Source organism: Pagrus major, chromosome 11 (assembly GCF_040436345.1).
Source record: "Pagrus major chromosome 11, Pma_NU_1.0".
Classification (NCBI taxonomy): domain Eukaryota; kingdom Metazoa; phylum Chordata; class Actinopteri; order Spariformes; family Sparidae; genus Pagrus; species Pagrus major.
The window spans coordinates 25,842,985-25,856,539 of NC_133225.1; the positions used below are offsets into that span (position 1 = coordinate 25,842,985).

Consider the following 13,555-nt stretch of genomic DNA (forward strand, 5'->3'; position numbering starts at 1 on the left):
AAGAAGAGAAGTAGAGAAGTAGATGAAAGAATAGCAGACTATGTCTCTGGCTGTAAACAAGTCTAAGGAGGATACAGGAAAGGGTAAGTAAATAAAGGTAGCGAAGGGAGAAAATGAGAAACCGAGCAAGTGAGAATGGAGAAAGAGTGAGTGTGGGAGAAAGGAGAGGAAATAGATGGTCTTCCACATTGTTGTGATCGGCTAAAGAGCTAAAGAACGCAGCGTGTCAGGAGAGGGAAAGAGGCCGTTAATCAGTGAGCAGAGGTTGAGCCACAACTGTGAGGGAGTGGGGAATACTCCACGAGTTGTGTGCCTGTGTTCGTGTATATGTGAGCGAGGAACAGAGCGAGGGATGGAGTTAAGTAGACAAGTATAATATTGGTCCTTTGAGGAGATTAAAGGCCTGTCTAGTTTCCCAATAATCAGTTGGAGACAGAGAGATATGGTGGAGAAAGGACCAGAATACAACAAGAGCACAGTGCAGCAACAAAAAACTAATTGTAAAGTAAAGGACAGCAGGGGCGGATTGAATGTAGCATTTTGTTCTTCTGTAATAAGTTTGAACTTTCTGACTTTTTGCTATAAGTTACTTGAATACCAACTATAGCAGGCGATGTGCAGTCCACTCACAACGAGGAGAAAGAAAGATGAAATCATCTTCCACCCATTGCCTGATTAAAAATAAAAGGGCAACAAAAATGGCACAAAAACTTTTATAAATGAAGTTTCCCAAACTCTTCAAAGCCAAACGATCACAACTGTAACTTAAACATGCGGCTAGAATTGGCATTAAACATGTCTTCAATATCACCAGAGAAGAATGAACGACTATGTCAAGTGTTAAATTAAGAGTGTAAAGATTGTAAGCCAAAAGTCTATGAAAGTGCCAAATGCACCTGCCACTGAATGTGTGTAAGTGTGTGCGAGTGTGTGTGTTTGTGACAGATGCACAAACTACAAAGGCTGGAGATGCGAAGGAAACTCATGGACCGGCAATCCAGACGGCAAGTTAGATCAAATACACAATATATTATGCTCCTCACAGCACATCAAATACCACCTACCAGTTCAAAGAAGCTTTTTACCATTTCATGATCCGCCTGTCTGGACACAGGAGAATCGAGCCCATAGGGCAAGACGTAGTCTCCAGATTTTTGATACAAAAACAAAAGCGAATCAGATATTGGAGTGGAGAGGGGGGGTGGGGGTTGGTGGGTGACCTGGGTGACAGTTGCATCATGTGGTGACTCACCTGAAGCTCAAAGTGGTGAAAGAGATGAAAGAGATGGTGGCAAACTTCAGAGAACTGAGATTCTTCTTATTCTCATTTATTACATCATTGATATGAGGTTAGGACCTTCAAACAGGCTAGATGATAAATGGGAAAAAAAGAGGTGGGAAACTGAACTAACTAACTGAACTTTTGGAGGAAGTTCAATGTCCTCGAATTCTATAAGTTTATGGAGGTTACAGCCACATGATGAAGTCAAGAGAAAATGCAAAAAAAAAAACCTTTACTATGAACATTATGCACTATACGTTAAACTGTTTGAAACACTTCCAATACTGTTGTGTGTTTTATATGTATATGTCTTGTACTGATGCTTACCATTTTTTCACAAAGGTCATTTTAAACCTCAGGTTGTAACACTGAATATCTTAGAGCTACACCTGAGTTTGATATACTGTTTTGATTTGATTCTCTTAATAAGTAGAATACAAAGCCTAGATGTTGCAGTATAAATAATTGACTGTTTGCCACTTTTAAAAGCTGTAATGTGCCTACTACTATTAGGCGTTGCAGCGAAAACGCCACTCTTCATATTCATTTTGAGTGTGAATAGTGTGTTCAGACTGCAGTACTAAGGACTGCAGAGGTTGCTGAAAAGAAATGCAGTGACCCTGCAACAAAAAAAGTTCAAGCCCTGAAAAACTGAATTTATAAATGACTTCCTCTAATATAACCCTTATAATATGTGTTTTCTTATATGCGCTGGTTGACATGACAAGTTCAATGTCACATAAGCCAAAAAACACACCTGCATAAACAGTCAGATGTCTGCAAATTGCTCTGAGTGTCTATTGTGTTGCTTAGCGTCCTTTAACAACACCGTGCCTCCAGGAGACTGACCCAGGAGGGGAGGAGAAAATACTCTGCTCACTTGTTACAGACAGAGAAAGCCTCTCTGGAAGAGTTGCTGCTCCCAAGCTAGAAGCCAGAAACCGTCAGATTTCATTGACCAAATGATGATACAGTTTCATCATCCCACACCTCTACATAACCCTCCACTAATCGCAACGCCTGATTTATTTCTATATTTATATTTATATATATATATATATATATATATATATATATATATATATATATATATATATATATATATATATATATATATATATATATATATAGCTATAATATATATAGCTTTCATTATATATAAAAATGTGTGTTGGTTTCTGATATCTGGCCTGTATAAACAGCTTGAAAATACCAGTGTCCAGAAGAGCATTTATTCCATATTTGTATCTATTGTACATTTTTCACTGCTAGAATGATTCAGTTTCTCTCTCTGACTAATAAAAAAGTTTATCAACAACGAAATCTTTCACTTTCCAACTATGTGAAGAAATCTTTGGCAAGCAGGTGCTGTCACGCTTTAGAAAAATAAACAGCTTCCTTTAATTTGACAAATGAAAAGGAGTTGTGAAAAAGTGGAGCGTAGCGTACACATGACGCAGCAGTCTTATCCAGAGGATTTCAAAAGGAGCGACTTCAAACCGGGAAACAATAATATCAAGGCAACTTAAAGAGCTTTGTGGAAGTAACACTTGTTAGCGCCTACTCATATACAACTACTTCACAGAGGTTAATCTCTCTTGTGTGTGTCTGTGTTTGTGTGTGTGCTCATGAATCTGTTTATACCTCCGCTTAAGTCTGCATCTGTTTACTAATTTTAAGAAAACAGATTGCAGCACTTTCTCTCTCTTAAGCTTTCAGAGAAATGTGAAGAGCCTTTGTGTGACTCACTTTCCTGTGATGGGGATTAACATTAAGTGGAGCTGATGGGAGAGGCTGTGGTGCAGAGTAATGATATACATTTTGAATTAGTTTACCATTAACTTTTAATTCCCTGAGAAAACAGCGTCACAGAATTGCACAAAATAAATACATGTATGCAAAGAATCAGAATTTTAAACATCCTGCTGATCCTGCAGCCTGCTCTCTCTTTGCTCACACCGGTAAGAATAATTAAAGGTACGTCCTTGGAGTCAACCGTGTATGCCTAACACCTTGACCAAATATTAGTGCTCTAAAATTGCTGCCTAATTCCTGTTTGTCCTAGTGGACTTTACCTTCTCCTGTTACCTGTTTGACAAATGAGTCTAAAGAGTCTAAGGTGCATCCCAGTCAAAACAGCCTGATCGTTTTGTCAGAGATGCAGCAAAGACCTTCACTTAAAGATAAAGATTTTCAGATTGCAATACAAAAACTAACAATAATATGGGCAATTAAGGCTGACTGAAGGACAAAACCACTCTCGGCATGTTAATCTATCGTCCTCATGGCTCTATGCTGTTCCCGAATCCCTGGAATTTAACTCCCAGTACGACAGCGTCTGCATCAGCTGCATGCCAGAGCCTAAGACCTCCCAAATCCTGTCACATCCTGGGTTGCCCGATCCTCGCTCCCACTTACATAAGCGGGGCATTACAGCTCAGCAAAGCAGCTTAGGAGTGGAGGGGAACAAGCATGACAATAGGGAAAGAGAAAAAAAGTAGAAGAAGCGAAAGAAATTAAGATACAGAGCCATGGTGACGATCAAAGACAGAATTAGAAACAAATCAGATATAATGGGAAGAAATTGCTTGTCGGGAGGTAAAAAGTAATCGCCTCTTTCTTTACTGTTCTTTCATGTGACGGTTCCCTATGCATATAATCTCTCTCTTAATCTCTCCTCTTTCTTTTCTTTCTCTTTTCAAACCTACCTCTTCCTTTGCAAAGTTAACTCACTTGTTTATCAGTCAAACGTCTGAACAACAGAGGCAATCATTCCTATCACCGAAACTCACATAGCTGCTATTATTAGAGCTTAAAGATGGACAATCCACTGTCATCACACACACTTCAGACAGTCCTTGTTAAATTTTATGAATACAAATTGATTGTCCTCTTTCAACATAATTATCTTTCCCTTCCTCCGTGTTCCTTGTCTTTCTTTCTTCCTCCCCTCCTAACCATCTTCAGTTTTCATACGACGTGTGCCCGAGGGGCTCTCAGCGAGCTCTTGAGACAAACAAATGTGTATTTGTTGTTGTGAGGGTGAGTGGATATCTCATCAGAGAGATCAGAGAGCAGTCGCTTTTATACGCCGCACCGTGTTAGCTTCAGAGACTGCTAATTAAGTAGCAGCACAAAAGGGGCCATTGTGGGAGCGTGGGGCCAGGCTTGTTTTTGTTTTGACAACATGAAGCCGATCACTCCTTCAAACGATGGCCTCAGCAGGACAAATGCTCTGAGCAGCACTTCAGTCCAGGTGGTCACATCATACTGATTCTATCTACAACAAGAAAATCATAACTGTGTACAAAATTATGCTTTTTACTACTAATCATCTATTTAAAAAAATTCCAAACAAACTATGTCAAAGGACTGAACATATCGTTCGATTAAAGCAACATTATGTAGGAATTTGAGTTTGAGAGCAACGCCACTGTCGTAAATACAAATCACAGGCCTGTAACAATTTGTCGGATGCACTGTATTTGCTGACGACAAACAAAACTCATTATATCATAACAGCTTGTATCTTGAAGTAAACATGCATGTAACACTGCGATCCTATCCTCTCAATGAAGTTACATAGTGCAGAATGATAGGGTAATAGGGGGGCGGGGTGGCTGACACAGAGACACATGTCACCCTATTATAAGACATTGTACCATCAACAATGATCAATGATTTTGAAGCTGTTATTTAAAAGGTAGGTAAAGGTAAGGTAAAGTGACATAATGTTGCTTTAAGCAACAAACGTCAGAGCAGAAACACTTCAGCAAGAAGCCATTTTTCTACAAGATGTCTGAGGATAAGGACACGTTAACATTCTGTTCAATTTCATTGTATTCAGTTGTATTTAATAGGCTCGTTTCAAATTGATTGCAATGACTATAATAATAATAAAAGGCACATGAGGTGTGTGTGAGAGTAGGAGCATTTTAATGGATGTGTGCTTATGTGGATGTGTGTGTGGGTGTGTGATGGTATTCTTTTCCAAGATGTCTGGAGACTCTATGAGGTCATATCCTTCTGCTTCGGTACCTCTCATTAGAAGTGACATATGCACAGAGCTCATCTACTGTCTACTTCACACACACACACACACCCACACACTACAAATCCCCCTAACAACAGGCCATCTGGGTGACATCCGGCTTTCAGACTTGACCTGCATTGATTTATTAAACGCTCAAACACTGATACCAGCCCTGCTACTCACATTTAAAGTTGCACACGCACACACAAGCAGACACACATTTCATACCCTCCCCCATGCCACACCCCGACACTCCAATCTCATCAGACTATCGGATGGTCACTTTCCTAGACAGGGTCATCGTTTTAATGATATCAGCTATCAATCCTTTATCCCACTCCCACACATGTAAAACCTATAAGGCTCTTCATTCACCAGGGTGCTGTCAATGCTGTTTGACCGATGTCATCACGGGCAAAGGAAAATCATGACGCGACGGCGAAGGATTGTGAGGGGGCCTCTTTGAACGCATGCTGTATAATCATAAATATGTTTTGATTTTATTGGAGACATCAAAATCATGCCACAAATAGTGTACTAGGTTAGGATGCTTCATTTCTTCTATTTTTAAGTTTCTGTGTGAGGATGTTTTAAGTGTATTGGTTCAAAACCTCAACATGGTCGGAGAAAAAATCCTTTTCAAAGAATAGCCTTGCTCAGGAGGTCAGGAGACTGCACTGTACACACACACACCCACACACACACACAAATGTACACCAATTCACACAATCACTCACACACACAGCATTATAGCCCCATTGGGGCTATAAAACCAGTGCGATGCATGGGGGGAGGGGATATACCGTACTATATGAAACCTCAGTTAGTTCAACCCCTTTGTGGCGAGACAGATGTACATACAGACAAATGTTTACGATGAAAATACACAGTAATGTGTGCTCTGTGTGTGTGTGTGTGTGTGTGTGTACATGCCTGTATTGAAAATGTTTTGCAAACCACAGAATGAAGAAGGAAAATACTGAATCCAGCTCATCAAACTCACTCATATATGCTGACATTCTACAAAAACAGCCTAAACATACATTTTTGAATAGTTAATCCATTTATCAGCTCTTCTTTATCAGCACATAATTGCTAAATGATTAATATTCTCGATGGTTATAGCACTTTCATTTTCAATTACAAATCATGTGGCAAACCCTGGTCCTAAACCCAAATTACAATGCTTGTGGCAGCCACACTCAAGTGGCAAAATAAAAATTCATAAACACTGTTCTGTAATTACTCTTCTATCGAGTGACTGGCAAGCGGAAACATGCGTGATTGCAGCAGCCCAATCCCACAACAAAAAGAAAAAGCCTTTCACGAGCAAACAACGTCCCTGCTGGTTGTATGAATCGATGCTCGCTGTGAGCCTCGTACCCCCCCCCCCCCCCCCCCCCCCACGGCGGCCCTGCACTTCCACCGCTGCCATTCAAATCCCCAACCGCACACATGCAGCGTGCTGCTGGTCGGTCCACATGACAAATTACTACTGGGCTTATTATCAAAAATCAGCACTCGTCGGAGGGAGTGGTTGTGGAGAGGGGGAGAAGAAGCGGGGTGCGGTAGGGATTCAACAAAGCCCGCTGAGCCTCTGCAGACAAAGGAAAGGGACAAATTTCTCCCGTTGCTGACAAGGAAAAAGAATTCATTTCAATTACAAATGGCTGCCGTTTGGAAGCAACAAAGAGCTCCACAAAGGTCACCAGGAGTTGGAACATGTGTGCGTCTGAGTGTGTTTACTTGTACAGCAGCGTAGTGTTTGTGCATACTTATTTATTTTTGGGTAAAAAGAAACTAGAAGAGAGGGGAGCTTATATTTGCCAAGGTGACAAAGATAAAAAAAAAAACCCAACCTGCTGTTTTGCATTGCTCAGAGCTTCCACAGGCGATGGCGGAATGCGATTATTTTCTGTGACACAGTGACCCCGCCTCTCTCTGTGTTCTGCTGTGCTCTCAGCACAACAAAACACTGTACGCAGCCTCCTTCTTTTGTCTTTCCTGCCACGCTCATTCGTTCTACGCTCCTTATCCGCTCCTCTTCTCCACTCCTCTTCTCCACCCTTTCCCCTTCTGCCTCCATCACACACTCGCTCACTCCCACCTTCCCTCCCTTCCTCCCGCCCCTTTTCCTTTGGCAAACAGCCGGTTGTCCCTTCCTTTGTCTGCTTTGTTGGTGATCGCTGATTAGAAAAATAAATTAAAAAAAACACCTAGTGGATGAAAGGATCGTGGCCTGGGTTCAGAGTGAATTACAATCTCCCACTGGGAGAAGCCTCGATGTGACAAAAACGTCTGAATTTGAGGCTATAATAGAATAGTGATAGATAAATGTGTGTGTCTGCAGACGAGTTGAAAATGCCGATAGATGACAAGTCCCAGCACAAGACACAAGTGTTTAGCTTTGTGTAAGTCTGTATGTTGAAAATAGATGAAACAGTTTATTATTTTCATCCCACTGCAACTCTCCAATATGGCAGGGACACTAAAACTGTAAGAAATGTCTTACCATTACTTGACTTTGTTTAAAGGTGTAGGATTTAGGGGTATCTATTGGAAGAAATGGAATATAATATTCATAATTATATTTTCAATAGTGTATAATCACCTGAAACTCAGATTCGTGGTGTTTTTTTGTTACAATGAATTTGTCTATAGTGGGAACGGGTACTCTTCGGCAGGGTCCGCCATGTTGTTTCTACAGTAGCCCAGAAAAGACAAACCAAGCACTGGCTCTGGATGGGGGAACTAGAGAGGGTTTTTAAGCCCCCAACGGAGGGGAGGTCAAGACGAGGGGCATTCAGTTGGTTTCAGTCTTCAATAAACACGCTGGATGCCTACACGCTGGACCTTTAAGAGATTTAAAAAACTAAAGATCAAATGACTAATAATACTTTCTTAGGATGCTTAGGGATAATAACTGTTTTTGTTTCTTTTTAAGTGATAGTGCAGGTATTGATCGCCATTTTCCTTTTCTTTGTTATTGGGGGCATTAAGTACAAAATCAGCAATGCTAGAGGTCTCTCTCAAATTATCAAAGTAAATTCTAAATTCTAGTTTGCCCAAGATTATGCTTCTTTATATCAGTACGAGCAACACATTTCTCTCTGCTTTCTGTCAATCGCCAGATACCAACTTAAAGAAATGGAAACTCCACCTCGGAAGTAATCCCTGAAAAGCATGTAATCTCAAAAAACCTAACACATCTAAATCTATTTATTCAGGAGATATCTTTGACAAGAAAAGTGTTTAATTTCAAGCTAGCTTAAAAACAAGCAAAAGCAAATAAATATTTTTCAAATGGGCTTACATATGGCATGCATTACAAAAAGAAAAAACAAACTCATCAGATGTAATTGTGTAGGAACTGACATCACTATTGTCCTTTAAAGTATGAGTAAAATAAGTCAAAGTGACTTTTCCACAACAGGGCCGAAGGTAGCACGGCCAGTGCTGTGACTCACTAATACGAGCCCCATCACTGGTGTCTCAAGCAGGTTTACACTGTCAAAGTAATCATGTTTTCTCAGCTAATCCCTTTAAGGCCTACATGTCCCATCATCATCGACTGCATGAATGAAATTACACAATGACTAAGCTCTTTTCATTGGCCCACAAAGCTGCTTGATTTGGGAACATTAGGAGGGGAGAAAGAAAGGGATGTGGAGGGAACCGTTTGACACAGCCTTTGTTGCAGCTTATGAATCATCATACTCTGTAAGCTGGCCAAATGAGCTCGTCTGTCTGGTGTAATCTCAGTGCATCTCAACTTTGAATGGAAGGGCTGCTGCTGGGAGGAGCCTGTCGTAACTAAAATGTATATTGGAACTTTGCTTCCTAATGTAAAGATTACAACTTACAACATTACAGACTACAATAGTGGCATATTATAACAATGCTTACTGTTTACTGTCAATATACTTTGGTCCATCTTAATACAATCTCACCTGACTTCCTAAATGCTATTAGGCAGAGAACTTCTCATAAAACCACCCAAATAGTCTTACAAGTCAAACTATCACTTTCCATGCACATACATGTGAGGTCAAATACAGAAATTAAAACAACTTGACCTCAGAGCGCAGGCTGAGAGGGTCATGGAGCTCGTCGAAGCGTTCACCGCTACATCATTCAAAACCACGTCCATCCGAATGAAATACAAAGTTTTTAGTGAGACCCTCTTTGAACTTTGTAATTTTTATTCCAATGGAGCCGTTTTGGAACAAAGTTTTCCTAATAAGCCAATAAACTGACTGAAGTAAGTTCGTACCAGAACAGAGTAAGAGTAAAAGCTAAAGTTAGCAGGTTTACATTTCATTTCTGTATGGAGTGATAAAAAACTACTAAGGCAACATACAGAAAGAATGACTGGCTGTTTATAAGAAGTTAAAAACCAAGGTGGTGAAAAGTTAATGTTTACTAAGCTCTTAATTACAGACAGACTGCATATCATGTTTCCAACCTGTCTAACCAGTACAGCGCCACCTGTACCTGTAGATACAGTAAGTTCCCTCTACCTTTCACAAAACCAAAGGTCTTGAAGAAGCTAACTGTGCAGAGCTAACAGTGGGTAGTTCAGGGGACACTTGAGAGGGATTTTCTGTTGCATTTCTTGTAAACACATAGAGTTGGCTCCATGTTTACAAAGCTTGAAATCTCAGCAGCCACTGAAGTAACAGAGGAGTTGGTGTTATTGATCAGCAATATTTGAAAAACCCACACAGATATGTATGAGAGTAATGTTCAAAGAGCCAGTAAACTATTACAAATAGCTTATTCAATATCTGCAGGCATCTGCTGATTCAACACAGCTCTATTTACAAAATAAAAGACCTTTATTCTTTTAATGTTCCTGCCTTGTGGGTAATGCATTTAAATTTACCATGAGGAATAAGGACAGTGTTTTACTTTTGATGTTTTCAACAATGCTTTCAGTATATTAATTCAGGGATGCACAGAATCAAAACAAATCACTGAGGACGTAGCCATAGATGAGCACGTTTTCGGACTTAAGTGACCGAAAGTTACCTTTCACTGTGTAGTTCTTTTTAATCATCGTGGGTATCAGGGGCACGTTTGTGACATAACCGCTTTTCTACTTCCTCCTTCTGCATGCTTCCCAGTCACCTAGGTGTATCCACGGATACCCTGGGCCACCGGAATACAAATACAACCCAGACACTCGCCTCTCAGCCCCATTACCACACATACACACACACACACAAATCCTGAACCGCGCTGTCCTGTCTCCTGTTCCACTGTCTCCCACACCATCCCCCTTCATTAACAGTTTCCCTGTTTCAACAGACAGTCACAGGGGACTATTTGTTCAGTTTTAATAAACGGAGCAGTGGGGAACCTTTCTTTCATTTTCTCTTCAAAGATCGTGCGGAATTTACAAAATGGGATGTACGTTTGAGCTAACAAGGGGTGGTTGACATTCAAAATTTGCTCGCTCCTCGCGTGCATACATTAGGGTGGAGACCGATTATATTTTTGATATGTCTCCCCAAACTGCCTTGGTTTCAGATGGATGCACATGTTTTCTGCAGCTGTGTCTCCACCTGATTTTAGGTGTGTGTGTGCTAAGGTTGGGGGGGTGCCCTTGGATCGCTTTGAAAAGCCCCAGAGAGGGTTGATGAAAGGACTCCCAGCAGGTGCTCATGGCCACACAACACAAAAGTGGAATAGCCACTGGCCAAAGCAGCCGAAAAGTAGTGCCAGGAGGGCGGTGGGTGAAGGGCAGAGGGTGGGTGCTGGTTGGTGGTGGGGTGGGCAGGTTTTTGGAGCCAGCAGTGTGCGGGCACGGCTTTTCGATGGTAGTGAACAAAGCCGACCTCTTCATAGCCATCCAGAGATGCAAATTGCTCTTCATCAAAGTTTCACACTCGGCTTCCAGCGAACAAAATGGAAATGCTGGCTCCTTGGCTGGAACTGTCAGTAACACCCCCGTCCTCTGTCCTCTTTCACCGTTTGTAACTGGCAGTTCTTAGACAAAATGCAAGGTGAGCACACACATCCACTCACATACTCACAACACATTTTCACACATACACTCTCACATACACCCCTCCAGGCCCAGCTTTCTTTCCACTGGCTGTTTTTTGATCCAGCATCCCACAGGGAAGCTTGCAATGAGCCCTGCTTCAAATTAAGCTGGGCAACAGCCATCAAAGACATCCCCGCCGGAGGGGTATTTAGACCTGATCAGCCCCATCCCGGGGGTCCCAACAGGTAAGACAGAAGGGTGTGCCTGTGTCTATGTGTGAGAAAAAAGAGACAAAGAAAGGAAGTGGTTGGGTGCCCAGGTGTGCACAAACGTGTGTACAAGTGCTGCTTTTAATATTTCAGGTGCCGCTTCTTTTATTTTTCTCTTTCCCTCCTCTCATCCTCTATTTTTGCCGCCAGCTACAGAAAGGGGAAGATGGCCTGAATTCTCTGGCTTAGTGCGATAAGAGGCGAGCTTTTACCTTATACAAGACTGTCTTTCAATATTCTGGTGATGTCTGAATGCTTTTAAAACGTAGGCTGAGCAAACAGGTCAAATACACCACATTAGCATTTCTGGAACCTATCCCTGGATGGCAATGATGTTTTCTAATTCCTCTGTGTGTGTTTGTGCAAGTACGTTTGTGTTCGGTACAGCTTGTGCCAGGCACTAAGGGGGGTTTGTTGAACCCGTTTGACCACCCAAAGCCCTAGCTGGCTGGTAAGCTGATCTAAGCTTTTACACTTGGATTCTTTCTGGGTGTGAAGAAGGAGCAAGTGAGTGGGATAACATCCACCTTATAATACAAATTACCACATTTGCCATTAGCTTAACTACCGAATTGTGCTAGAACCTTACAGATGTGGTTGTTGAACATATGGTTCCACTGGATATCAGCACAAATTCCCCTCACAGTCTGAATCAGACGGCTTCTATTAATGTTAATACCGCCACAGTCACCATGATGCATTTTGTATAAGTTTATGAGTATAAGTTTGTCCAGTTACGTGAACAAGGGTGTTACTTGAGAAGTTTAAAATTGCAGCTGACAAACAGGAGGACGAAGATGATCATGGATGAACAGGAACACAAACAGCGGGAGAAATTAAGGACCTCCAGGAACTAAACCAAGGAAGTCACTAAAGGAACTAAAATTTCCTACAGTGCATTTGATTTTATATTTCTGTTGTTCCACAAGAACTGCAAAGATATGCAAATTAGGTAGATAGCAGCAGCTTGGGTTTTGCACATGATGAGACAACAACACAGTTAACAACAAGGAGGTCGTCACGTGTCCTATGTAATTTACTTCTGTGCAACTGTTATGTTTGAGTTGTTGTAAAGCCAAAGTCTTACAGTAGAAAAGCACACAGAAACAAAAGAGCTGTTGTTTCAGGCGCCTGTGTTTAGTATTTCCTGGTTCCTTTTCTGCTTTATGTAACTACACTGAAATTATTAACGGGGAAAACTTAGTTTCAGTTTCTCTCAGCTTTTGATTTCTCTTTTTCTGTCCTTCTTGATCACCAACAAGTTACCCTTTTAATCTCTCCTTTTTTAGTCTGTTTTAGTGATCTGTTACATCAAAATCATAGAAATAACATTAAGCAAAATATTCATCACTAGTTGTGATATTGACTGAACAAACAGTGCTCTCTTACAGTCTGTTGAAGGGGAAAGGAGTGTTTGAGGTCCAGGAATCAAGAGTTCAATTCGTTTTTTTTAGTCTGACTGTGGAAAAACCACTGCAGTCCAAAATTATGATGTGCATAATTTAGACAAATGCTGCAAAATAACAAGTGTGGGTCAACTGAGCCAAATTTATTTTAATAAAATGTGTTGCTGTCCAGCTAAGACCCCAGAGGTTCTCTGGAATGGTCCCTTCACATCACGTAACGCAAGAGGCGCAACATAAGCAGTAGCTATAACACATACCTTTTCTCCATTCCAGCATTGTGACAGAGTCTGGCTCTCACTAGATAATAAGTAAGAGCAATATGGGACCAACCATTTATCATATGTCTCCTGTTATTTTCTGCTCCCCTTGACTGAATAGAGTCTGCATTACAGAGGAGGTCTTGCTGATTAGTATTCTTTAGAGTCTGTACGAACAGACAGGCCCACGATCAGAATGCAAGGAAGTCCTCTTTCAGGCGCTGAAGGAGTGAGGGTGAGGGGGACGAGACAGCAGAGGCCTGTCTACCATGTAAACAAAGCTTTAAAGATCGCATTTACAATGGTGCACAGTCTT

General features: G+C 41.2%; 2 protein-coding genes across 3 annotated transcripts in view; one reads left to right on the forward strand and one right to left on the reverse strand.

Annotated features, from left to right (window-relative positions):
* The window catches only part of lrp8 (low density lipoprotein receptor-related protein 8, apolipoprotein e receptor), a 185,364-nt gene that overhangs the window by 102,371 nt on the left and 69,438 nt on the right, over positions 1-13,555 (reverse strand). The window lies entirely within an intron of this gene.
* LOC141004690 (zinc finger BED domain-containing protein 4-like) overlaps positions 11,135-13,555 on the forward strand; it is a 59,965-nt gene continuing 57,544 nt past the window's right edge. Inside the window, exons 1-2 of the mRNA XM_073476347.1 lie at positions 11,135-11,254; positions 11,395-11,552. Of these exons, the coding sequence (XP_073332448.1) occupies positions 11,135-11,254; positions 11,395-11,552 (278 nt within the window). The remainder of the gene's footprint in view (positions 11,255-11,394; positions 11,553-13,555) is intronic.